The sequence below is a fragment of the Trichoderma virens genome (genome assembly GCF_000170995.1).
Source record: "Trichoderma virens Gv29-8 chromosome Unknown TRIVIscaffold_1, whole genome shotgun sequence".
Lineage (NCBI taxonomy): Eukaryota > Fungi > Ascomycota > Sordariomycetes > Hypocreales > Hypocreaceae > Trichoderma > Trichoderma virens.
In genome coordinates, this window is record NW_014013748.1 from 784938 (window position 1) to 811626 (window position 26689).

General features: G+C 48.9%; 6 protein-coding genes across 6 annotated transcripts; 2 read left to right on the forward strand and 4 right to left on the reverse strand.

Moving 5' to 3' along the window:
* Positions 1-835: 835 nt before the first annotated feature.
* TRIVIDRAFT_62770 (polysaccharide lyase family 8 protein) lies at positions 836-3640 on the forward strand (the record flags this gene model as incomplete). Its single annotated transcript, XM_014106230.1, has 8 exons — positions 836-1052; positions 1149-1344; positions 1409-1451; positions 1511-1684; positions 1748-1846; positions 1902-1997; positions 2058-2207; positions 2273-3640. 8 exons carry the CDS (start codon positions 836-838, stop codon positions 3638-3640), a joined length of 2343 nt encoding a protein of 780 aa, XP_013961705.1.
* Positions 3641-4315: 675 nt separating this feature from the next.
* On the reverse strand, positions 4316-4751 carry TRIVIDRAFT_62771 (uncharacterized protein; the record flags this gene model as incomplete). Its single annotated transcript, XM_014105721.1, has 3 exons — positions 4316-4434; positions 4477-4578; positions 4655-4751. 3 exons carry the CDS (start codon positions 4749-4751, stop codon positions 4316-4318), a joined length of 318 nt encoding a protein of 105 aa, XP_013961196.1.
* A 1393-nt stretch (positions 4752-6144) lies between these two features.
* On the forward strand, positions 6145-7884 carry TRIVIDRAFT_62772 (uncharacterized protein; the record flags this gene model as incomplete). The annotated part of the gene is made up of 3 exons (XM_014105722.1): positions 6145-6294; positions 6399-7682; positions 7756-7884. The coding sequence occupies 3 exons, from the start codon at positions 6145-6147 to the stop codon at positions 7882-7884; spliced, it is 1563 nt and encodes a 520-aa protein (XP_013961197.1).
* Positions 7885-8771: 887 nt separating this feature from the next.
* TRIVIDRAFT_217587 (uncharacterized protein) lies at positions 8772-11405 on the reverse strand (the record flags this gene model as incomplete). Its single annotated transcript, XM_014105723.1, has 4 exons — positions 8772-8885; positions 9530-9732; positions 9801-9904; positions 11287-11405. 4 exons carry the CDS (start codon positions 11403-11405, stop codon positions 8772-8774), a joined length of 540 nt encoding a protein of 179 aa, XP_013961198.1.
* Positions 11406-12751: 1346 nt separating this feature from the next.
* On the reverse strand, positions 12752-23092 carry TRIVIDRAFT_217588 (uncharacterized protein; the record flags this gene model as incomplete). Its single annotated transcript, XM_014105724.1, has 2 exons — positions 12752-12831; positions 13384-23092. The coding sequence occupies 2 exons, from the start codon at positions 23090-23092 to the stop codon at positions 12752-12754; spliced, it is 9789 nt and encodes a 3262-aa protein (XP_013961199.1).
* Positions 23093-24985: 1893 nt separating this feature from the next.
* Positions 24986-25744, reverse strand: TRIVIDRAFT_62774 (uncharacterized protein; the record flags this gene model as incomplete). Its single annotated transcript, XM_014105725.1, has 1 exon — positions 24986-25744. The coding sequence occupies one exon, from the start codon at positions 25742-25744 to the stop codon at positions 24986-24988; it is 759 nt and encodes a 252-aa protein (XP_013961200.1).
* Positions 25745-26689: the final 945 nt, after the last annotated feature.

A 26689-nucleotide genomic window follows, 5' to 3' on the forward strand; every position in this document is an offset into this window, starting at 1 on the left:
CAATAGCTGCGGACTAGTCTAGTACCAGAGAGGAAGCTGCATGTTGCTATTGCTGGCTTGGCCCTGTGTACCTTGTACAAAAATGAAGCAGCGTACCTAGGTAGCCAATATTGATGACCATGGATGCCAGCTTTGCCTCGTTTCAAAACAAAACTAGTGACGGTTCAGCTCAGCTACAGCTGGGCGTGTAATGGAGTCGCGTCGACCTTGTACATAGGATTTCTTCGCGGGGGACGGGGCTGAGTATGTCAACTATGTATCCTGGATGGGATGATTAATTAGTATTCTTGCCGAGACTCATCGACGTCTAATTGGTGTAGAATTTCCTCGCGGAGCTGATTGTCAGAAGCTAAATGTTCCCGAAGCCCCAACCGCGTAACGTTATGACATTGCTTAATCCTCATTCAATGGTTAATTCATTAGTTAGTCCTTGGATCTTGTTAAGCTGCAATTAGTGCAGTTCCCGACTCCTTGGCTGGATGATATTTGCTGAATGTGTGGGGGAAATGCTGCTTTCAGCCGTTAAGCATAGTCTTCAACCTTCTCCATATTTTACCCCGGACTTTGAGGAGTTCGGGATGATTTGAAAATATCCGCCAATCATGCAAAGGTAGCATTTTGTCCGCCAATAAGACGGCCGACTTCCTGTCAGCTTATAGTCGCGTTAGGAAGGAGTCTCCTTTTATTTCTATAGATATAATAAGGAAATACCCCTTGCGAAAAAGTGAATTTGAGGAGTAGGCACAGCGTCAATCGGTCTTGTGCTTCATCGTTGAGAGGCTACTCCTGTCCCTAGCTGCTTGAATTAGAGTCCTGGCAATTGACTCCAGGCAACATGAAGCTCAATTCTTTGGTGAGCTTCGTGGCTGCAACGGCCGGCGTTGCGCAGGCCGCTTCTTCAGATGATCTCGCGCTCTTTGCTAAGAGGAGGACGGCGGATCTGGCCCAGTTCCCTGATCCTACATGGTTTGCCAAAATCGATACGTGGCTGTCTTCTCAAAAGGCAGATGGCACTTGGTCCGATGTAAACTACCTCTCGGGATGTCCTGCGCGTAAGTGAAAGACCGCGCCGCGTCTTGCTGACAGCTAGCGAATAGCTGCCCTATACTGCTTTTTGGAAAAACGTGCTGACGGGTGTGCTTTTGAAGAACGTGCCAACTGGCCAATCCAGGAGCATTGGAATAGGCTGATTACTTTTGGAGCTGCGTGGAGTGGTGTTAATCCTGCCGTGTCGAGTAGTTGGGCCAAGGATCCGAAGCTTCTTGCGGCGGTTCAGAAGGGCTTGGACTATTGGTTTAGCAATGACTATACTCCAGATGACTGCATGGGAAACGGAGGTGACGCGTGAGTATTGTGAAGGTGGTTATTTGCTGTTGCTCTCGCACAGAGGAACTAATGATGAACCCAGGTCAAAAGGTTGCCCTTGCAATACGCCTGGTCTGTGGAATACCGTACGTTTCTACCACTGAACCCGGTAGTCTCATGAGCTTTTCGCTGACACAAGCAATAGAACTGGTATGATCAAGCAATTTTGATTCCTCAGCTGTGCTCGACGGCGTGTCTTCTCGTCAAAGATGCGAATCTTACCGAAACACAACGCGCTGGCTGTGAGCGTATCCCCTATCGAGCGTACGCTCTCCGAGATGGTACCTATGGTACCGGCGGCCGCATGACTGGAGCCAACGTAAGCCCAAAATTGAGTCCTCTTCGCTAATTTGTATTCGACGCTGATCATTTTGTTACATAGATGGTTTTGGTTATGCAAAACTCGGTCACACTGGCCCTTTTCACCGATAATAGCACCATTTTGGCGGATTCTATGACTAGAGCCATGTCTGTGATGACTGTGAGTTGTCTCACTTGTACTGTTGGATAGCAGGATTGGGCTAACTGAGGGGTAGTTTATCGATGATGCTGGAGTAGATGGCATCCATCGTGATGGCACATTCCTTCAGCATGACGGTCTCTTGTACAACGGCAACTATGGCAAGGATCTGGTGAGATTTAACTTCTTCCCAATACCTTGACCTTGTATTTCGTGCTGACATGATGTACAGTTGAATGCATTTATTCAGCTTGAAGGCGAGGCCATTGGAACCTCATTTGCTGCCGACGATAACACCCGAGAGGCCATGTCCACTTACATCAAAGGCGATGAATGGATGATCTACACAGACTCTCAAACTAGAACCGAGCACTGGGACTTTGTAAGCATTCTTTTGCCCCTTCATCAAAATGGAAAAGCCCAAGGCTAACCCCTAGATCTTTGTAGAATGCCATCGGTCGCTTTGTTTCTTTCCCTACCGTTGACTTGCAAGCCAGCGCAGATATCAACTTCAACGTCTCAAAGCTTGCAAACGCGGTGGCTGATTTTACAGGACCATACGCCGTCAACGACACGATTCGCAGACTTCTTTCCAACGGAACCGAGAAGCTCACTGGCAATAAGGGCTTCTGGGCAAGCGACTACATGGTTCACCGCCGGCCTGGTTACATCCTCACAAACAAGATGATATCAACCAGATCTTCCAACTCAGAGAGTGTCAATGGAGCTAACCCTTATGCGTACCACATGGGCCAGGGCACTCTGTACTCCTACGTCCAGGGCAATGAGTACAAAGACATCATGGCAGCGTGGGATTGGAACCTTGTGCCGGGAACGACTACTCTGCTCAACCAGCCCAAGCTCCAGGCCTCCCAGGTGAAGTACGATGGCCTGAAGGACTTTGTTGGCGTCGTGAGTGACGGCAAGTTTGGTGCTGCCGTTGAAGACTACCTCGATCCTTTGACCCAGAATCTTTCCTACCGAAAGTCTTGGTTCTATGTTGACGAGGGTGTTATTGTCATTACCACTGATATCAAGAAGAATGCCACTGCTGGAGATGCTGCTGTCATAACAGTGCTGGATAACCGCGCCGCGGAGCCAACAAAGGCACTCCTCAAGACCGGCCCAGTCTCCCAAGCAGGCGAACAACACCTCACCTCAGACACTCTGTACTACGCAAACAATGGCTACCTCTCCTACGACACACCTTTCCAGCTGACCCTATCTGTGGGTAAGCGAAGCGGCAACTGGTCAGAGATTTCGACTTCGACTCAGGGTGTCAAGACCGTCGACATCTTCTCCGCGTATACCACAATCAAGGGCAGCCAGTTTACATATGGCTACTTCCCCGGCATTTCATCCAAGAAGCTAAACAAGGAACTCGAAAAGCCTACCTGGAATCCCATCACCAAGAAGGGCATCTCGGGCATCTACGGCAAAGACAGAGCGAGTCTCGCCTTTTGGCCCGGCGGCGATAAGTCTGTTGCGCTGGACTTGAAGGCGCTCGGATGGTCCAAAGCTGGCACGCTGACCTTTAAGTCTGACCAGCCGGCGGTGTATCTTATCAGTGCGCAGTGCAAGGATAAGAAGAGCATGCGCCTTGTTGTCACGTTGGCCGATCCCACACAGAAACTCACTGTGGCTTCGTACTCGATCAAGATCTCGGGGCAGGGCCATAAAGTGCGGGATATGGGCAAGAAGAGTGAAGGGCTTGAGAGGAGGGGTGATGGAGGTATTGGATTTGGTGTGAGGCTGCCTACTGGAGGACTGGCCGGATCGTCTGTTAGCCGCGAAGTTCTCTTGGAGTTGGACTAGAAAGAGGGGGTATCGGTCTGCTAATGGGGGGTGACATGAATATTTATATGAGAAACGCTTTGATTTCTCTATTTTAGGTAATAGTACATCTAATAAGAAAGATATAATACGGTCCAAGGCGGGCAGCATATATACAGTCCCTTGATAAGTGTACACAACCAATTCGAACTTGAAGAAGTCAACGAACGAAATTCCACCAATGAATACCTGCTGTTAACACTAAAAGGGGTAAACTATAATGGGGTGGAAAGCAAATGCAACATGGATATGCATGCCGCTATATCCTGTAAGCAAAGTACCTTCATCATGCCCTTTATCTTATATTGAGCTTATGCCCCAGTTTCTCTCATGTTTACCGCGGGTAGTCGGTCTGCACGCAACTCTTCTTCGACATGTATATGCCTCAGCCTATGGCATCTAATTGTACGATCTCTGAAGCATATCAGGGCATTACAATACAGTGTAAGTCATCGAATCGCAATTGCGTGATGCACTAGGCTATCAAAGCGACAGTGGATCTACATCTAGCGGAGAGGAATGCAGCAGCGACGACAGGCCGTCAGCATATGTATGTATAGGAAAGTACACTGGTATAGAAAAGCATTAGTCTACCTATCGTACAATAGACTTTCATTGTCTCTACAATGTATTGTCGTGGGATGAGTTGAGCAGGGCTCAAGGGGCTGGCACGTATGATAGTGGCGTTGTTTTCTTGTTGCTACCTCCAAACTCCAGGACCATGGTGCCCGTCCATGAGCTGATTGCCGCGAGTGATGAATTGCTGATACTCGTATCTACAGGGAACGAGTACTTGCAACACTAAATTCAAGACTGACTGGTGGAGCTGGTCCGGATGCATTCCACACCAATCCATTTCTTGAGTGGGATCCATTGATATTGCTCCTGGTGTGTATCCACCTCTCCGGATGTGAACAACACTACCATTTGTATAGCATAGGATGACAATATCCAATTGGGCGAGACGCTATTGGTGACGTGAGCAAAAATACCTACCAACAGAAAATATATCGAATCGGCTTGAATCATGGCCAAATCCGGTCACCAAACGGCAGCCAAGAGGACACCGGCCCAGTAGCCACAACGCCACCATTGCTATTTCCATTCCCATCTGCCTTTGGCCAGTTTCGGTGACTCATCTAATACTACTGATGCTGCTTGGAGAGGCAGCAATAGTTGGAAAGAGAAGCTTGGAACAACTCATCCCTGTCGGCCTATGGCGATAATCCTGGTGAGGTAGCCTTGGGCTGGTCTAGGCTTCGGTGACGCAATTGAATCCTCGTCTAGGTAGCGCATTTATGGAGTTTCTGGGTACGTAAGATGGGAGATGAAGACAATAAGAAAAAAGAGAAAAGAACGGATGTTTGAACCGGAGAGGAAGGCAGAAGCAAGCCCAGCAACGGTAAATGAGGAATCAGGGCGCACGGCTTCTTGATATTATGCCGTATGTACCTGTAAGATTCTGGACTGGTTCGGGCCCTGGAGATCTGCACCAGGCGGAATTATGCTGCCTGTTAAGATCCCACGCCCTCTGCTTGTACTACCACGGCCAAGTCTACTTGTGATGATGCCAGCGACGTTGCGTTGAGTCGAGTAGCGGTCATAAGATCTGTACATGCTGAGGTTTCTGGCAGTATCTACCTACCTATCTACCAAGCACATGTATCCAGCCGACGCCAAGTTTACTCTTTCGTATTAGCAGTGCATTCTTTGAGTCTACGGAGCATGTCTTCCTGAGGCTCAGTCTGTGAGCCATACATCTCATGTTCTCACATCACACCAAAACCCGCCGCCATTGATCCTTGCTTCGAGCACGGCCTGGCCGATGCGTCGCCTCCAACTCTCCAGCAAGCCACCGTGAGTGATGCCGATCCTGTCAATCAGGCCTTGTGAGTCGTCCAACAGCCCTGTCGACAGCCCATCGCTTTTCTGGTGGTCCCTGTGCCGCATCTCAATCGTGATTCGTGCAAGGCCGATCACCAAAAGCTGCGAGATATTGCGCCATCGTCACTACACAGCTCTTATCCCAGTTCAGCTACCTCTTAGCCTCTGCTTGTACGGAGTCACTGCAGGCTACGGACATAGATGCTTGATATTACGATACCAGCACACGATCAAGGCCGCGCCCTTGACAGAAAAGGTGGATGTGAAAAAAAGACTTTCCGCCCGTGGAACCGCGGCGTGCGCGTAGCCGCAATGGTGATAGATTCCTAGCGTCATGCAGCATCAGCTGGTAGCACCATCTTGAGGTCGTGTGCTAAGGTTGCATTGAACAACGCCTTGGCCGCGTACATAATGAAGGCCGTCCCGCGTTTTCTGCAGCGAGGCGATAAGCCGAAGGATCTATCCGTGCAGCGACTCTTCTTTTCTTCTTCTTCTTCCGCCTCTTTTCAGCCCTGCTTCTGGAGAAGTTGCGAGCAGCCATTGTGTTGAGCCTACCTGCAGACTGTCTCTTGATATAATTGCTTTCCTCTGTAATCGCTGCAATGGGTACTCCGTCAGACGATGGCAAGGCGGCGCCAGCCCGTGATCCTGTCGAGACTCAAAGCATTTCCACCGGCAGTGATGAAGACGTCATTCCCAAGGGTGCGCTCGATCCTGTATACGAGGCAAAGGCCAAAGTCCTGAACCGTGCTGTAAGTCTCAAGCTCGTATTCTAATTGGCTCTCATATCCATTGCCAAACCCATGCCAAAATTGTGCCGTGCTCGTCAGATTAATTAACACATACGCTCGTCCAGATTCAAGACATTGGCATGGGATGGTATCAATGGCAGCTCTTCGCCGTTGTCGGATTTGGCTGGGCTTCCGATAATCTTTGGCCAATTGTCACATCTCTCATCTTCACGCCCGTCAACAACGAGTTTACCCCCCACCGCGCACCGCTCTTAACTCTTGCTCAGAACATTGGTCTTTTGGCTGGTGCTGTCTTCTGGGGCTTTGGGTGCGACATCTTCGGTCGGAAAATCGCCTTCAACTTTACCCTCGGCTTGACAGCCCTCTGGGGAATGGTGGCTGCTGGAGCTCCCAACTTTGCTGCCATTGGTATCTTTGACTGCTTCTGGTCCTTTGGTGTTGGTGGCAATCTCCCCGTCGACTCGGCCATCTTTCTTGAATTTTTGCCCGCGACTCACCAGTACCTTTTGACTATCCTGTCTATCGACTGGGCCATTGCTCAAGTCGTTGCCACTTTGATTGCTTGGCCTCTCCTGGGCAACTTGACTTGTGCTCAGGACGAGAAGCCATGTCTTAAGCAGAACAATATGGGTTGGCGATACCTTCTGATTACTATGGGTGGAATCACGCTTCTCATGTTCTTGGCTAGATTCTTGGCTTTCTCCCTTTACGAGTCGCCCAAGTACCTCATGGGCAAGGGCCTGGATGAAGAGGCTGTCCGAGTTGTTCATGAGGTTGCCAAACGCAATGGCAAGACGAGCTCACTGACAATCGAAGAACTAAAGGCTTGCGAACCCGAAGGCTACGTGTTCCAGGCAGATATCTCTACCGCTGTCAAGAGGCACTTGGTTGAACAGATTGACACCAAGCATATCAAAGCTTTGTTCTCAAATTTCAAGCTTGGCCTGTCGACTAGTCTCATCTCTGCTATTTGGGCTCTAATTGGCCTCGGCTTCCCCCTTTACAACGCTTTTCTGCCGTTTATTCAGGCAAACAAGGGTGTCGATTTTGGCGATGGAAGCACTTATCTCACATACCGCAATAGTCTGATCATTGCTGTGCTCGGTGTTCCCGGAGCTCTGATTGGAGGTTTACTTGTCGAGCTCCCTCGGGTTGGCCGCAAGGGAACACTCGCTCTTTCTTCCGCTCTGACAGGTGTCTTCCTGTACTGTAGCACGACTGCCAAGAGCAGCGAATCGCTTCTCGGCTGGAACTGCGCCTACAACTTCTGCAGCAATGTCATGTATGCTGTGTTGTATGGATACACCCCTGAGATCTTTCCAACTCCCCAGCGTGGTACCGGCAACGCCATCGCTGCTACTGCTAACCGAATTTTCGGCATTATGGCTGTACGTGTCTCTACATCTTCTCATCTAATTGTGAATCTTTGTATGAATGTGTCTAACTGTTTGGAAACTATAGCCTATTATCGCCATGTTTGCCAACCTCGAGACGTCCGCGCCAGTCTATACCAGCGGTGCTTTGTTTATTGCCGCCGGCGTTCTTACCCTTTTCCTGCCGTTCGAATCACGCGGAAAGGCAGCGCTTTAAGAGCAATCAACCAGTTCAAGAGATTTAGAGAGCCGATTAATTCGTTTGTACATAGAACAAAAGAGTGCCGTTGGTCCTGGTAGTGAAGATGTTGGAGAAGAGATGTGACAGCGTGATACCCAAGGTAGTTTCTACTTAATGAAATGGTTACAGCCTATTTAGCATAAGTTCTGGAAAGTCGCCAGATGTAATATGGATCGTACACAGCTTAATGGAAAATGAAATTCAACTGAGAAAACCTATTTAAACATCTGTATTACAAAGCGCCAAGACAGAAAAGTAAACCAAAACCCCGTCTCCTTTCCACATCATCAAACCAGAATGGCATTATTCATACAATCTTTTTATTCCCTTTTCCTGCTCCCTCCATCATGCCAACGTACTCAATATATTCAGGGCAACAAATCCACTTAGCTAACAAACCACCAAATCGAGACTGCCTAGGCTAGTTCTAGCTGTGGGCTTGACAGTCCCTGTGGTGTTTGTTCCGACTACGCTGTTATTGTATTAGTGTTTAACATGCAGTTCTCTATTACTGTGTGTCAGGTGTGTGTGATATCAAAGAGATGCAAATGATCGAAGATGCTCCTCCGGCAATGATCTCAGAATCCTCAAGGAAAAGCTTTTGTGGGTTAATTTCAGAATGAATATCAGGCAATTCAGGAGGAGGGAACGGGACAAAATGGCCGAACAAGGTGGCGGGCTAATACGTATGTTCTCTCGGCGCTTGACTTGTCTTGTAGTTTTGTTGTTTAAGGTGTTGCCATTCTTCTGCCTCTTTGCCAGGAAACCTCTTTCTAGCCGCTGTGACTTTCGAGCAAAAAGAAGAACCTCAACCGCTTGGCTAACCAGAGACTACTCCCTATAGTACAATATGTCTACGAACATCAAAATCCCCCGAGAGTGTTCAAGGAGGTGGCACCATGGCTCTGGAAGACTACATGTAGCGACGGTGTAGAGAAGAAGAAGACGAGCAAGCTGATCACGGCTAGCCAACTGGTCTATGCACAAACAGTGAGAACACTGACCAGCGAGAACCATCGCCAGTGAGCTATACTGTCTACGGGAGCTCAAGCCATGGACTGCCCATCAGATAAGCCCAAGCGAAAACTGCAGACCCATCTTCAACAAGTTGAATTCTCGAATGTTGCTCTGAAACTTCATCCGCATCCATAATGCAATTGCGGTATTGTCCGTTGGAGGGCGTCACGCGATACAAGGGAAACACAAATCCTAGGAAGAGAGCTTACAATGAGGAAGTTTGTTGAGAAGGAAACAGTTCAACAAAAAGAATAGGGAAAAATGAAAGAGATATAATTTGTTATGGTACGTAGAAATCATGTGGCGGGTCCAAGAGAGGGTGAAGTAAGTGTGACAGCTGTTAGCTGGTAATGAGGAGAAGCCGGTTTATATTATTATTATTTACTAAATATGTACTTTATTATTACATTGAAATTCGCGTCTTATAGTGACATAAAACTTGTCGCTCCCGAATGTCGACAGAGCAATATGAATAGTGGTACCACACTCAATAAGGTTGATAACGCCCTTTGTTGTTGTTGTTAGCCCCAGACTTGGGCCTCTTCCGATTGGGGCATTCCTTTTTTTTATGGTCTTCTCGACCACAGGTAAAACATTTTTTTACGTTGGTAGCGGCAGTGGTGTAGGAGGAGGAGGAGGAGGAAGAGACGGCGACGGCGGTGGTGGCGGTAGTCATGGCAGCGGCAGCGGCATTCTGCTGATGTACAATCTGTTGTATTTGGCGCTGCTGATGCTGCGTTTGCTGCTGCAATTGCTGGATTTGCTGCCGCAGATCGGCTACTACGGCCTTCAGTTGATCAATCTCAGCTAAAGATTGTAAAGTCAGTTGCCGATAAATAAACGCAGGAGCGCCGTGGTAGCATGCTCAAACTTACATTGCATCGTTTTCTTTGGAGAAAATGAATACAGAGGCGGCGGGCTATGTTCTTCTTGGATGGCGTAGAGGTTGGCGTTTTCGAAGTTGGAGACAACGTAAAACCTGTTGCAACTCGTCAGTAACACGATCAGGGCTTTGTAGTGATGGTTTCATGTTCATGTGTTCACAAACGTTAGAAGGATAGCATACTTATGGTACTGAGGTCATGCCGGTGAGATTTTCTGAGAAGAAAAAGAAGAAGAAAGAACAGAGAGAGAGAAAGAGAGAGAATTTGACATCGTGCGCAGGGATCACGTGTGCAGTGCATAGAGGTTGAGGTAAATGTGATAAACAGCTGCCAGCTGGCAAAGAGAGAGAAGCTTGTTGACTGCCAGGTAGAATATGTACTTTAGAGCCAGTATAATAACTGGTCGAGCTCTAGGTACCCTCAGAATTTGGTCAGGCAAATGTGATTGACAGCTGCCAGCTGGTAATGGGGCAGGTTGTTAAGTGCCAGGTAGGAATAGCTTGGAGCCAGTATAGGTAGGTACCTTAATAAGTGGTCGAACTCGAAGTACCTTCAGAATCAGATAGGGGGAATCAGTGTTCGCTTGAGCTCCTGCAGAATAGAGTCAGAGAAGAGCTCGCTAGCTAAGGTTCTCACTGATTGCTCGTAGACTAGTTGCGCGGCCATGACCAGCTTCTTCATCTGCTTCCTATCTAAGCAGTCGCTCGTCTTGTAGAGCCGCAGTGCCGGCCTCTTCCGACAACCTTGAGCATTATGGGGGAGGGGGGGGGGGGGGGGGGGGGGGGGAGATTGTGATGTACATACGTAGATAGTATGTTCCACTGTTAGACGTACTCTCTAGCATATACAAATCAGCTGAGATCCTCTTTCTCCAAGAACTACAGCGGCGATGAAAGTTCTTTGGTAAAGGGCTCTTGAGTGAACGCTTAATAGGTAGTTACGTATAATTCCAATTTTAGTTTAAAAAGTTGCTGACGTTCTCGATTAGAGTGGCGAGCAGGAGCGCATAATAAGGATATCAGCAGGTCCGAAACCAGGATGTCCATTCTATTGTTTTAGTGTGAGGCTACCTTATTATCGAATTTTATGCTAGGCTCGGAGTAGGCTGAAATACAGAGGAGGTAGTGGTTGCGATGCTTCCGGCTGTTGTTTCTGATACTCTTATGCGCAAAGCTCGAAACTTTCGTAACTCCAAGTCCTCATATTGAATATGTGCTTGCAGCGGAGTTTATCACTAATGGAGACGGGTGACGTATTATTCTTCCTCGTAATCTGTTTTTCTGGTGTGACAGGCATGGTAGAGTCTGCTGGTGGTAAGATTAACCGAGGCGGCTATCCTCTAAGAAGAATTGTCGGCGTCAATGGGTGTGAATAGTTGACTCTTTGGGGCCTATGGGCTATTATAAAGGCAAAAGCTAGTGTTGATATCAATGATATATTACTCTTTCAATATTTCACCCACCAGACATTTATATACCAAGGTAGAGAGTGCTCATCATGAATGAAGAAGTATTTGGCAAACTTAAGGATCAAAAACTCGAGCTCGGCGGAGACTTCGCTGATGTAGCATTTGACCTGAATTCTATCGTAAAGCATAGTTCCTTGAAGAGAAGATTCTCGAGAGAACGTGAGACGCAACCTAATCTTAGAAGAGAGTCGACTTCCAAGACTTTGAAGAAGAGAGTTTGAGGGGAGGAGATGGATCAACGAAAAGATTGGTGGTAAAATGGGAGTCATTAGCCTCCATATATGGGTTTTAAGGTCTGCCGAAGCTGATCCTGGAGATATGTCTTGAGAAGCCGTGTCTGATGAGCTGCGATTTGGGGCTGCAATGCTGAGCGAAAAATTTCAGGGTATATCTAAAAGAAGACTCCCAGTGGTATATTTTCCGCCATAGACGATTAGGAGAGCGTGTGTTGTGCGGAGGTGATTACATGTAGCTGGAGTACATATATCCGGCTCATTGGTGGTACTGAGTACGTGCGGATCATGGGTACCGAAGCAAGACCACGGGAGAAACTCAGATGATATGGATAAAGTAGCACTTGGTTAACTGGTTACTGGATTCCAATTCTCACTTTGTGCTTTGTATTGTATTGGACATACAAGAAGTAGGTGCTCTCTTCAAAGTCATGATTAGTGAATTCGCTTGAGCACCAGCCACCAGTCCCATTTTTTGCTGGTCTACTGCCACTACTGATGACTTCTAGCAGAAGGTAAACTTTTGTGGGATAAGGAAAAAACTGATGGAGAAGTATTGATGTCTTCTCTAACCAAGTGACGGGCTACAGCTATCCATCTATGTTTTGAAGATCGCGGTCGTGTCGCCACAAATTAGTTGTAGTAAATCAGGTGGGTTAAGGAAAATACAATTGGATAGCATTAAGCGGGCGAAATTAATTGCCGACAGTATGTGTTTCAGCCTCAACTGAAATTTGGTTGGAACCTGCGTTGGGTATTCGGTAACAATAAACTCAATTGCAAGAGCAACGAGCAACGAGCAACGAAGCAACGAAGCAACGAAGGCACCAAGTTACCAAGTTACCAAGTCTCATAACAGCTTGATCTATCCAAATAGATTAATCTTCTTATTGTGTCTCGACAAACTTGCTGACCACCTTTTATTTTATTTTTTTTATCGTTTTCTTATGTCTGCATGTATTTTTCCCATTTTTCAATATTCTTCTCTACGGAGTAGTTGCCACACATTTGTAAAGGGAAGGGTTATTATTCAGCACCACAACTTGGCTCTCCAGCACCACAGCGACTAAGAGTTCCGAATGTCGCAACAACGCAGATATAAAGATCTTTTTATCACCGTTACTTGAATAGATATATAGTTCCTAGAGTATGTATTTATTATTCTCGCTGTTTTCTGCTACTATCGCTATTTTCTGCTAATGTCGCTGTTTTCTACTACTATCCTTATATTCCTCTAGCGTCTACTCGCCTACACCCTGGATGTCAAACAGCTCATCGTCGCCGTCAACAAGATAGACATTGTCAACTAGGCCGAGACTCGCTACCAAGAAATCGTCAAAGAGACAGTAATCATGTAATAAATTTTGTGCAAAAGTAGTTAGCTCATCTTAAAGTAACTTATGTACTGACTGAATGAGATTATAAAATACCTCCAAGTAAAATTCTTACCTGTTATCACCACTTGTTCAAGAAGGCAAGGGCCTTACACCTTATGACGGCTCATGTAAGGTTCGAAGCCGGACGGCCTGCGACCAAGTGCCACCCCTACTTCCCGCCCCATTTCTTTTACACGGCTTAATAGCTTCAAGTTCAACGGTTTAGAAGAAATACGAGAAGAGTAGAAAGAAATTACTTCAGCAAAAAACTAATCAAAACTAACTGTAAGCCCTATACAGGGCATAATTCACATAATATGAAACACCCGTACTGCCCGCAATTGAATATCCTGTCCCTGTCGTTCCACGATCTCGCCTTTTATTTCGGCTCCGTCCCAATCAAACGATTCCTCCAAACTATACTAGAAGCGACTTGATCTTAATCCACTTTCCCAAGAGTCCGCCCAAAAGCCCACCCAAAGTAGTTCCGGTCGTACCAGTGGTATTTGTGACGGTTCCGGTGGTGTTTGTTCCAACTGTACCCAACCCTCCTAGGAGACCTGTTCCAGTGTTTCCAGTCGAGTTTGTTGTCGTGGTATTGGCTGTGCCAGACCCAGCAGTGCCGGTAGAGCCTGTTCCGCCCAACAAGCCTGTCAGAAGACCACCGCCGCTTCCAGTTGAACCCGTCGAGTTCGTACCCGTCGAGTTCGTTGTTCCAGTACCGGTTGATCCTGTGCCTCCAGAGAGCAAACCACTTAAAAGACCACTGCCGGTGGAGTTGGTGGAGTTGGTCGCGCCAGTTCCAGTGGATCCCGTGCCTCCTAAGAGATTGCCAAGTAAGTTACCCGTGGAATTCACCGCACTGCCTGTTGTATTCGCAGAACCAGCTGTTGAGTTAAGAAGGCCAGAAAGTAAGTCACTTGTTGAATTTACCGCACCACCAAGCAGTGTGCCGGTGGAATTCACAAGATTGCTCGTTGCGTTCAGAAGAGCGCCAATAAGGTCGCCACCAGTCGGCGGAGCCGATCCAGTTGAATTAGTCGACCCAGTGCCGCCAGTCGTTGAAGAGCCACCTCCGCCGAGAAGATCGCCGAGGAGGTCGTCGCTTGAAGTAGTGTTACTCGAGCCAACGCCGCCTGTTGAGCTATTACTCCCAGCTAATCCTGTGATTCCTGAGAGTCCATCCGTCGAATTGCTTGTGTTGTTTCCAGCGCCCCCCAGGAGTCCAGAGAGATCTCCAGTAGTTCCTGTGGTATTGTCGATGGTGCTTCCAACAGTACCGGTTAGATTGAGACCAAGCTCTCCAGGGCCACCCGTCGTGTTTCCGTCGGTGGTGCTTCCTGTACCGGTTGAGTTTCCAAGCAACCCTCCCAGGAGATTTCCAGTGTCATTCGCTGCGGTTCCATTATCTCCTAGTCCACTTAAAAGATTATCTGTGCTGTTTACTGGGTTTCCCATGATGCCGGCTTCTGTGCTGTTATCTGAGGTTCCGAGCAATCCAGTTGAGGTATCATTTGCGGCGGTTCCATTACTTCCGAGCAATCCACTGAGAAGATCGGTTGAATTGGGGGCGGTTCCTTCACCTTCTGTACTATTGTCGGGGGTTCCAATCAAACCTCCCAGCAATCCAGTGTCGGTTCCAGTTCCATTGTTTCCACCAGCAAGGCCGGTATTATTCAATAATCCGCCTACAGTGTTGTCGATTACGCCTCCAGCACTACCAAGTTCTGTGCCTCCGAGTGTATTGTTCAAAACATCCCCAAGATCTGTACCCTCAAGAGTGCTATTCAGGGGGGTTCCGGTTCCGTTGACCAATCCGTCCGCAGTGTTGTTCAAATCACTTCCTAGATCTGTGCCTCCAAGAGTACTGTTTAAAACTCCTCCAAGATCTGTACCCCCAAGAGTACTATTCAGGAGACTTCCGGTTCCGTTGACCAATCCGTCGGCAGTGTTGTTCAGAATACTTCCCAGATCTGAATCTCCAAGAGTGCTGTTTAGAACGCCGCCTACACCTTGATCAACGCCTGTGCTACTGGGTAAACCACTCAGTTCGTCAGTAGTATTACCTGCAGTTCCATTACCCAAGCCATCACTTAATAAACCATCCGTAGTGTTACTAGGGTTGCTTCCAAGATCTCCTAGTACAGAATCGGTACCATTGACCAAGCTCCCAATGGTGCCGTTGGCCAACCCCCCAAGATCTCCAGTCGTGCTATTGAGTAAACCACCCAAGCTTTGATCAACCGTTGTATTTCCTGTAGTTCCATTGCCAAGATCTCCTGTCAAAGAATCTGTTCCGTTGACTGATCCAAGTATTTCTGTTCCGTTGGAAGTGCCGTTGATCAGACCTTCAGTACCATTGATCAAGTTTCCAATCGTGCCGTTGGCCAAGCCCCCAAGGCCTTGTGTACCATCGCCAATCGTGCTATTACTTAAACCGCCCAACGAGCCGGTGTCAGTAATATTGCCTGCAGTTCCATTGTCGAGGAGCCCGTCTACAAGAGAACCTGTTCCATTGAGAGTGCTGCCGTTATCCGTGCTTCCGAGATCAGGTAGGGTTCCGTTGACAACTGAACCCAAATCAGGCAAGGTGCCGTTCACAATTGAACCATCAGGGAGGTTGCCTGAGTCCAGATCAGGCAGGGTGCCGTTCACCGTTGAACCTAGATCAGGCAGTGTTCCATTCACCGCTGAGCCTAGATCAGGCAGGGTGCCGTTCACAATTGAACCATCAGGGAGGGTACCTGAACCTAAATCAGGCAAGGTGCCATTTACCGTTGAACCTAGATCAGGCAGTGTGCCGTTCCCCGCTGAGCCTAGATCAGGCAGTGTGCCGTTCACCGTTGAACCTAGATCAGGCAGTGTTTCATTTAAGGCTGAACTTAAATCAGGCAGTGTTCCGTTGTTTGCTGAACCTAGATCTGTACCATTCAACCCGCCTAATGTATCGTTCAGCAAACCTCCTGAATCAGTGCTATTGGCCAATCCCCCAAGAGTATTGTTCAGGAGACCTCCTAAATCGGGGTTGCTGCCCAAATCCCCGATCGTACCGTTCAAGGTGCTTCCGAGATCAGGGAGGGTTCCAGAACTATCAGGGAGAGTGCTGTTGACTAAACCCCCCGTGGTATTATTTAAGGTGTTCCCAAGATCAGTGCCCCCAAGATCAGTGCCATTGACTAATCCCCCAAGAGTATTATTTAGGAGACCTCCTAAATCGGGGCTGCTACCCAAATCCCCGATCGTATTGTTCAAGGTGCTTCCGATATCAGAGATACTGCCGTTGACGATTGACCCCAGATCAGGAAGAGTGCCATTTGCGCCTAAATCATCAGGGAGAGTGCCGTTGACCAAACCCCCCGTGGTATTGTTTAGCAGACCTCCTAAATCGGGGTTGCTGCCCAAATCCCCAATCGTATTGTTCAAGGTGCTTCCGATATCAGAGAGACTTCCGTTGACGGCTGACCCCAGATCAGGAAGTGTGCCATTGGTTAGCCCTTCAAGACCTTGTGTTCCGTCTCCAACGGTGCTATTACTTAAACCGCCCAACGAGCCAGTATCGACAGTGGTTCCGTTGCCAAGATCTCCAGGCAAAGAATCTGTCCCATTAATCAAGCCCCCAAGGTCGCCTCCGAGCGTATTATTCAAGAGACCTTCAGTTCCATTGAGCAATCCGCCTGATGTATTGTTTAAAACACCTCCAAGATCTCCAAGATCGGTCCCGTTGACTCCAACCGTATTATTGAGGGTATTCCCAAGATCTGGAAGGGTGTTGTTGAGAATCGATCCAATTGTGCCATCAGTCAAATTGCCCGCCAGGCCTTGATCGATAGTAGTATTGCTTGCGGTTCCATTGCCCAAATCTCCCAAGCTGCCAAGACCTTCTGTTCCGTTGAGAATCGATCCAGTTGTGCCATCAGTCAAGTTACCTACCAGGCCTGAATCAATAGTGGTATTGCCTGCAGTACCATTACCCAAATCTCCCAAGCCGCCAAGACTTTCAGTTCCGTTAAGTAGCGTTCCAATTGTGCCATCAGTCAAATTACCCAAGAGGCCAGAGTCGATGCCGTTGTCGTTTCCTGAAGTGTTATTACTAGGCAATCCACCCAGCAGCCCATCATTGCCTGACGTTTCATTTCCTAGAAGACCTCCGAGGAGCCCTGCATCAACGCCAGTGCTATTGTCCAAGCCTCCAAGGCCTTGTGTTCCGTTGAGTATCGAACCAATTGTGCCATCAGTCAAATTACCTACCAGGCCTGAATCAATAGTGGTATTGCCTGCAGTTCCATTGCCCAAATCTCCCAAGCTGCCAAGACCTTCTGTTCCGTTTAGAAGTGTTCCAATTGTACCATCAGTCAAATTACCCAATAAGCCGGTATCAATGCCAGTGCCGTTACTAACAGTGGTATTGCCTGTAGTCCCGTTGCCGAGAAGTCCGCCCAGTAGGCTGCCAAGAATGGTATTTGTTAGACCGCCAGTGGGGATGAAGCCAAGGCCAATGTCAATAGAGATATCGGGGGTACCATCGCCATTCAGGTCAATGCCCCCGTTGGAAAGAATGGAAATGTTTGGTATTCCGACGCTGCTTAGGTCAACAACATCAATACCCCCGATGGATTTGATAAAAATATCAGGTGTGAGATCTCCATTCAGATCTATGCCGCCATTAGGATCAATGAGCGTGTCTCCTATGCCATCGCCATTCAGATCAACTGCACGGCCGATGAGGGCGTCAAGGGGGAGACTAAGGAAACCTCCGTTATCAGTACCGGTTGTGTCATTGCCCGTCGTGTTTGTGCTGCCAAGAGTTCCATTACCAAGCAGGCCACCTAATCCTACACTGCCCAAAGTTCCATTGCCGTTGAGAATCGTACCAATCAGACCAGTGTTATTGGCAGTGCCATTGCCGAGAAGCAGGTCTCCGAGTCCAGTGTTGTTGGATCCAGCGAGACCAAGAGTCTCGTTAAGGGCTTGAGAAAGGAGTGCAGTAACGGCGTCGCCGAGGGCCGTGTTGTTGCCAGTTGCATTAAGTGGTGGAAGAAGCTGGCCAATAATGTCGGCTCCGAGGAGTTGTCCTATGACGCCTGGGTCTGCCGTGGTTCCGTTACCTCCAAGAGACGAACCTAGTAGGGAGTCAAGGCTGGTTCCATTAGCTCCAATGAGCGCGCCGATAAGACCAGTGTTACTGGGTGTTCCATCGCCTAAAAGGAGTTGACCAAGACCGGTGGTGTTGCTGACAGCTCCAGTAGCCTCACCAAGAGCCTGTGTAAGAACACCAGTGAGAAGATCAGCAGGGGAGATGGTCTGATTGGCGAGGAGCCCACCAAGGAGGCCGAGAATGCCGCCAATTATATTACCTCCAGGCAGTAGAGCTCCAAGGCCAGTTGTATTGCTGGTAACTCCAATAGCCTCACTCAGAGCCTGGGAAAGAATAGCGTTAAGCGCATTGCCAGCGGCAGTATCATTGACAGCCCCATTGATTCCCAATAATTCACCCAGGAAGCCTGTGTTGTTTGCTGTGCCGTCACCGAGTAAGAACTGTCCGAGGCCGGTGACATTGGTGGTGAGTCCAAGAGCCTCGGTGAGGGCCTGGGAAAGAACCCCACTAAGAAGGTCGCCTGGGGAGGTAGTGCCATTGCCGGTAGTTCCATCGCCTCCACCGACAAGGTCACCGAGGCCACTAAGGAGATCAGTTCCGTTGCCAAAGATCCCGCTAATGAGGTCGCTGAGAAGATCAGTTCCATTACCCCCAGTCAAGTCTCCAAGAATGCCACCTGCCAAAAGCTGGCCAAGGAGGCCGGGGTGATCGGGAGTTCCGTCACCTCCAATGAGTGAACCGATAAGGTCGGGGCTGATGGCGGTGCCATTGACACCAAGGGCCTGACCAAGGGTCGCTTGAAGAACGGCACTAAGAGCATCCCCAATGATACTCGTACCGTTGCTAGTTCCATTACCTCCTCCCAGCAGACTGCCGCCTAGTCCTCCGGTACCAATTGAACCTCCTCCAAGGATACCGGGAAGGATCGTGATTTCATCAATGCCATCGCCATTAGTGTCGATGCCTCCACCGGTGCTAATAACGACATCAGGCTTTCCATCTCCGTTCAGGTCGACCCCTCCACCAGGTAGGATAAAGACGTCCGGAATACTATCACCGTTGATGTCGATACCGCCATTGGATCCGATTACAGTGTCTGGGATTCCGTCTGCATTAAGGTCGACGAGAGAGCCGATACCAACTTGAAGGGCGAGGCCAAGCGCGAGGCCTCCAGACACGTCGCCAGAGCCGATGCCTGAGCCGCTGAGGAGACCAGGCAAGACAAAAATATCTGGTATACCATCACCGTTGGTATCGATTCCTCCATCAGGGCCAATAGTAACGTCAGGAATGCCATCTGCATTTATATCAACCTGGCCACCAGGACCAATGATAATATCGGGAATGCTGTCATAGTTGGTGTCGATAGCGCCTCCGAGACCAATTGTAGTGTCAGGGATTCCGTCTCCATTAAGGTCAACAGGAGTACCGATGGTCAGACCTTGGAGGACAGAAATCAGTCCGCTGCCGAGAGAACCCAATAGGCTAGTGACTGTGCCAACAACGCCGGAGGTGAGAGCGTCGATCAAAACGGTGAGGTCAGGTTTGCCGTCTCCATTGAGGTCAATGTCTCCGTTGGGAAGCATAGAGGTATCAGCGATTCCATCTCCATTGATGTCAACCCCACCACCATCTAGGATGAAGATATCGGGCTTCCCGTCTCCGTTGGTGTCAATGCCTCCGCCAAGAGCAACAGTGGTATCGGGCTTCCCATCTCCATTAAAGTCAACGCCAGCGCCAGTGATGAGATGTCCGTTGATGGTGAGCAGAGGAATTCCGCCAATGGAGGTACTGTTGCCATTACCACCAATGCTGATTCCACCGACCACGCCGCTGAGCGCATTTTGGATAGCCTGGAGAAATCCGAGAATAACCAAGTCAGGTTTTCCGTCGCCGTTTAGATCAACACTGCCATCAGGGCCAACCAGAATATCAGCTTTCCCATCGCCGTTAATGTCGATGCCTCCATTTGATTTGATCCAGATATCAGGCTTTCCATCACCATTAGTATCAATGCCACCATCCAGGCCGATGACGGTGTCCGGCAGGCCATCGCCATTGGTATCAACTCCGAGCCCTGGGAATACATAGCCAGCAGCGGGTTGGGTGAGAGATAACGGAATGTTTGCTCCAAAAGTCTTCAAGATGTAGATATCTGGTTTGCCATCTCCGTTAGTGTCGATGCCACCGTCAGAGCCAACATGAACATCAGGGGTGCCATCCAGGTTCAAGTCAACGCTGCCATCAAGGCTAACATTGAGGTCAGATTTTCCGTCTCCATTGGTGTCAATTCCTCCGTCAAGGCCAATAGTAGTATCTGCCGTCCCGTCGCCGTTAAGATCAACGCCAAGTCCTGGGAGAATCGCAAAAGCTTCAGTGATGACAGAGCCACCAGAGCCTGTGGGTCCAGTCACTGTATTCCCAGATATCACAGATCCAATGACGTGTTTGAGGATATAGATGTCTGATTTACCATCTCCATTGATGTCGATACCACCATCTGGCTTGATCAGAGTATCCGCTATGCCGTCAAGGTTTAGGTCCACCCTACCGTCGGAAAGGGTGATTAGATCTGGTTTGCCATCTCTATTGGTATCAATGCCGCCGTCAAGGCCAATATAAACATCGGGTTGGCCGTCGCCGTTGAGATCAACTCCCATACCGGCGACAGGTAAGAAAACGAAGGGAGTGTCAACTCCGTGTCCTGTAGTGCCATTGCCCACAACGCCATTGCCCACAACGCCGTTTCCTACAGATCCCGTGGTTGGTGTAACTTGTGCAATAGCTCTCAGGATCCAGATATCTGGCTTGCCATCTCCGTTTGTATCGATTCCACCGTCCGAACGGACAACTGTGTCAATGAGGCCATCAAGGTTCAGATCAACATTGCCGTTAAGGTCGACGACAATGTCGGGCTTCCCATCGCCATTGGTGTCTATGCCCCCACCAAAGGTAATGGTGGTATCAGCCTTGCCGTCGCCGTTAAGATCAACACCAGCACCCGGAATAGTAAAGGGAATTGAACCAGCCCCAGAACTGCTGCCGAGATTGCCTGAAGTCAATGGATGCGAGCCGCCGCTCAACAGATTGCCAGTGCCAAGAGTGACGGACGTACTGCCATTGCCGGAAACAATTGTGCCGTTAAGGTTAAGCGTCACATCGGGGTTGCCATCGCCGTTAAGATCCACGTTGCCCTGGGAGTCGACGGAGATAGATGAGGTCCCACTACCACTTAGGCCAACAGTGAGACCACCAATGAAGATGTCGGGTATACCATCGCCGTTGAGATCAATACCGCCTCCAGGAAGAATGGTCGTGTCTGGCTTGCCATCTCCATCAAGGTCAACATTGCCGTTCAGACCAATAACAAGACCTAGGTTTGCACCGTCATTGCGCTGAATAACACCAGCTGTGGTCACTGTGGCATCAGGTACGCCATCGCTGTCAGTATCAACTGGTGCACCGACGATTGAGTTGATTGTAGAAATTCCATCACTATCTGCGTGATCATATAGAATTCTGATGTTAGGCTGGCCATCACCGTCGGTATCTACGCCGCCATCCAGGTCGATCATGACATCAGGAATGCCATCACCATCAAGATCGACAGTGCCGTCACCCTTGACGAAGACGTCTGGCTTGCCATCGCCATTCAGGTCAATGCCCCCATCAGGTCCAATGAACAGATCAGGTGAACCGTCACCATCGGTATCTACGGGGGTGCCTGGAGCCAGGTTCGCAACTGGGAGGCTAAAGAGAGGTGGTGTCTGAATACCCACAGTGGTATCAATGGGAGTTCCAACCGTGATATCAGGTGTACCATCCCCGTTTACATCAACAGCACCACTAACACCGACGAGAGTGTCAGGGATAGTATCGCCGTTAATGTCAACGCCTCCGCTCACGTCGATAGTAATATCTGGTTTACCGTCGCTGTTAAGATCGACGCCACCGTCAGTGGAAATGAAAGTGTCTGTTTTTCCATCGCCGTTGGTGTCGACACTAGTTCCAGGCACAATAGCTAGAAGAGGAGTACCAATTTGGTCTGTCGCATCTGCTCCGAGAGTGCCAGAACCATCGACTACAGTACCTGGCTTTATATCGCTTAGGGTGCCGTCGCCCATGGTGCTGTCCACTGGCTTGATATCGTTGCTTGGCTTTCCATCGCCTTTGGTCCCATGGCTTCCAATGGAAATGCCTGGAATATTCAATGTGATATCTGGGAGCCCGTTGCCATCAATATCAATACCACCGTCAGGCTGGATATGAGTATCAGGTTTACCGTCTCCATTGAGATCTACAACACTGCCAGATAAAAGAGAAATATCTCCATTTCCATCGCCGTCGATGTCAAAAGTGCCATCTCTGTCCGTGTCAACACCGACAAGAGGGCGGTGAGGCAGACCGTCCAGTACGCCTGCATTCCCGATAATCACTAGGGGAGATGCCTTGGGCAGAGGCTTTCCGCGGTGGTCAGTAGGGAGAACGGTCCGGGTTTCAGCTTTTCCTCCACGATCCCATCCAGGGTGGGTATACGTCGAGAGATGGTCGGTAAAGCCGTGTGTGCCAATGACAACTGTTGGGGGATGTTCCGGGCGCCTGGCTGGAATAGTAAATCTGGGGTCGTCGGGGCCAGCCCCTTCGCATGTATAAGTTGTGGGAGTTGGCTTTGGAGGATTCTTTGTTTTGGGTTCACAAATAATAGCAGTACCCTCGCAGCCATGGCAAGTAGGATGAATAGTAGAGACATAGGGCCTGTCATAGCCGTCGACAATGGATGTAACGGTAACATAGGGATCTTCGGTAGGCTCATAATGAAAGACAGTTCCTTCGCAGACCGGACACTGAGGGTGTTTGGTTGAGGTAGCGTGCTCTGATTGGCAAGTCGGCAGAGTAAGCGTCACATACGACGGCTTCTCTTGAGTTGTTTTGAAGACATTCTTTGGATTGCAGGCATGGGTGCACGCAGCCAAGTCAAGGTAGGTTGTAACGACAACCTCAACAGTAACAACCTCATCTTTGTGGGCCCTCACAGGGGCAGAAACGAGTGAACCTAGGACGGCCGCTTTAGCCGTCCAGGACAAGATACCGGTTGCACGACGGCCGGCCATCTTTGAGAACCAGTCGCAGCGCAATGACGGCCTATAGAAGCGCTGTCAAGTCCTAAAGACAAAAAAAAAGAAAAAAAAAGAGTGTACGTTGTCGCCTTTCTACAAAAGGTCTAGAGATCGGTCATCCCATGGAATAATATATCAACCTAGAGGCATAGGAAGGGTTAGAGGATTGCTTTTCGCATTTCTGCGCCACAGGAAGAAGTTCCGAGGAATGTTCCCGTCAGTGGGCTCTTCAGTTGGGAGAATAACGAAGGATGGCTACCCGTCTGAGAAACATTCGCGGATGTGAGGCCATATCCTTCAATCTCCAACTGACTCAAACAGTCATGCAACATTCCAGAGTATGTAGCATTATCAAGTAGTTTTAGCCCTCCCAATATCTCGGTCCCTGCTGTCACGAGAAAGGCTGGGTAAGACCCTACGCGGTGACAGAGCCATTCCATTGCCTGTAAACCCTGTCGCATCTCGGGCGACTGCCACCGACCTGCAATGTACCTCGACGCGATACACAATCAAAAGCTGCGATCAAAAGCTGCTGGCGCAATGCCCCGCGCACAATGAGCAATCTGAATCTAAGCTTAAGCATCTTATCCAGGAACACTATGTCTGAGAGCAATGGAATCGACAAACCGCACATCGACACCCTTTTGCTCGTGAGATTGACAGCATTGGTGGGGAGCTTCTGCTTCATGGGCCCTTTATTGCATCATCCTATGCTCATATTATCACGACCCAAGCCGAAATAAGTTTGTCCTGGGCTGCGGCCTGTAGCTTAGCAGCAGCATATCGAAAGAGAGGACCATTGATGCCTGCCCCCGCTGCAATGGCAGGGCAACAGGACATCGTGCTCAAGATACCCTCGGTCCCCAGGGTAATAAATTAGGCTTGATTCCTCTGAGACACCGTTGCCGGGTGCGTTGTATGAGCGACATCGTCAACAGGGGGAGCGCGTGAGACACGCCATGACTGGTGCCCTAGCCAACTGTTCGAGGGAGGAGAGAGCACAAAGATCGACAGACAATAGTATTTGGAGACGACGGTATTCTTTAAGAATTGTAGGGCGCCTGGTTCATTTAGTGTCAAGTATGAAAGTTGAATATGGCTAAACATTATATGATTGCTGTTTGAAGGGAATGCCATTTCTCGCTACAGCATTAACCCATAATACAGCTTCAAATCTATCCAGCTAGTTCAAATCTCTGCTTCTATTTTTTCGTCCTAGCTTCTTCTCCAAAATCCAGGCGCAGTAGCTCCGGCCGCATACTAAGCACCAGCGTTATGCCTCCTCACGACAACAGCATACCAAATGCCGCGACAAACCGCAGGTTGTGTCCTCAAAATCACCACTAGGGGCTGAAACGGCTCGGAATCCTCCCGGCCTCAAACGGGATATATATGCTCAGATTTGAAACAAGTTGTCTGCGCTATAACACAATGGCTCGCCGAGGCTGCTCCATGTCTCAAGACTGTTTGCCAAAGTTATTCGCGTCTCGAATGTAAGTTTCGCGCGTAGACGCGATTGAGATGGGTATCTTTGCCTCGCCGGGGATTGCTTCACGAAAGTTTATTAATTTTTTCTTCCTTTTTTCGAGATTTTCTACGCCAAGACATGAAGTGAGACTCGAGAGTTTATGCGATCATGTCTTCCAAAGAATTAGTTGTATAACGAATCTCAAGCTGGAAACAATATGCATGGTGGTGATGGTATAAACTAAAGAAATAAGCTTAACCCCAGATCCTTTCCCGACCGACTGAATAACTAAAATACAATGGCTACCGTTTCTCAGAGGTATAATATGTGATCGGCCAATATCCTCTCACGAGTTTGGGTTGCCAGCGACCCAAACGCTCTCCGATTGGGCGCCTTCCTCCAACTTCAACCCCTTGCCTTTACAATTTCATGATCCTCCTGAAACCGACATTTTCAATAATCCACGAGCCGCCCAATTTAAAGGCACCTGGTCCCTCCAGCTGCGAATCCACCTTCCCCATGGCCATCCTAGTCAAGAAATCTCCCAGGTACTCTGTTGGCGAATGCATCCCCCTCATCAGGCCAATTAAGGGTGAGAGTGCGGCAATACTAGCCTTGTATAGAGCTCCCGGGTCCGGAACATATGGCAGAATAGCTTTGTGCTGTCTTGCATCCACAAAAGCCGGTCGCACTGAGTCTGCCTGGATGCTCGTTGGCATTGAAGCTGTCATTTGACCCAGCTCTGTCTCTGTTTCTCCCTTGACACGAGCAAATATGGCAGAGAAGCGGCCTGGCTTCTGCGTGGCACCCTCGCCCGATACATAGATGAAGCGGAATGGCTCTGACGGCGACGTCGTCAGTGTGGAGAAGGATCTCGCAGCGGCAAGGGTATAGTCCTTGGTAATCTTGACGTATTCTTGCGCATTGACCTTGGTTTGGCTAATGCCAAGGGCCCAGACGCACGCCTTTGCGCCTTGTAGTTGTTCTAACACCTTAGAGTCGTATTTCTCAAAGTCTTGGTGGATGATGACGTTGATTCGGGGGTCTTTGGCGTCCTCGGCCATCCGTACCGGTTTGCGGCTAAGGATGGAGATTTTGGTGATGTCTTTGGCCTTGATCATGGCGTCCAGGACGGAGCTGCCTACTAGGCCAGTAGCACCTGTCAAGATGATATGCATTGTGGTGAACGATATGGGTTGTGTGTACGAGTAAGGCTGTTGTCGTCAAGCGTAGTCAGCGCCGCTTATAAGTCGAATTCCTGCAAAAGAAAGATATCTCTAGATCTTATCGGACACAATGCTAGGTGTAATTAACAGATCATAGACGGTTGGACGTATTAAGGTAAGATAAAGACAATGCTTCAAGAAAGAGTCGACACCCGTCGTTATATAAAGCAACCCAAGTGCCGGGAGCTTCACCTGGCGGATTTATTAACTCCAGCCCAAGAGGTTTAGTCTCGGATATAAGTGCCGCTACGCGTATGCTGACAAGTTATGCCCCGGATTGGGAGAAGCTTGGATGCTCGGAATCCGCCAGGATGTCGGAAAACTGGATCTCCGCATCTCCGCTTCCTTTTATTCTTCAACTATCCCAGGAGGCCAGCTCGTTTACCGCGAGCGCTCTAGTAATCTCCGTCTTGGCACCGTTGGTGTACGAGTAAGGGTTTGGTGATTTTGATAACGCAATCACGGCACTATAGTTATCTGTGTTCACTCATAATCATTCAATGATGTAAGGTGAGGGTTTGAACTCTATGCCTTGTCAAATCATGTACTGACCCCGCAGATGATCCTACAACAAATCCCATTCTAATGCAAAGATATCATCCAATCCAATTAAGATTGGGTATCTTGAGGATTATTATCCTAGACGCATTTGAATCGGATCCCTGTGATGAGCTCACCACTGGCAGAGCCCCGGACTGATGCCTCATCCATACGTGCTGACGTTACCCTGCAGGAGGAGCAAACTCAATAAGATGGGCCCAATTGACGGCTTATACTTGCCAGACTGTTTGTATTCTGCTTCAGATAGCACACAGATTTGATTGCAAAAGCTGAAATGTGAAGTTTGTATGAAAAGAAAGAATGTATGGGCGCCGATTGTCTTTGGGTAAAAATAAT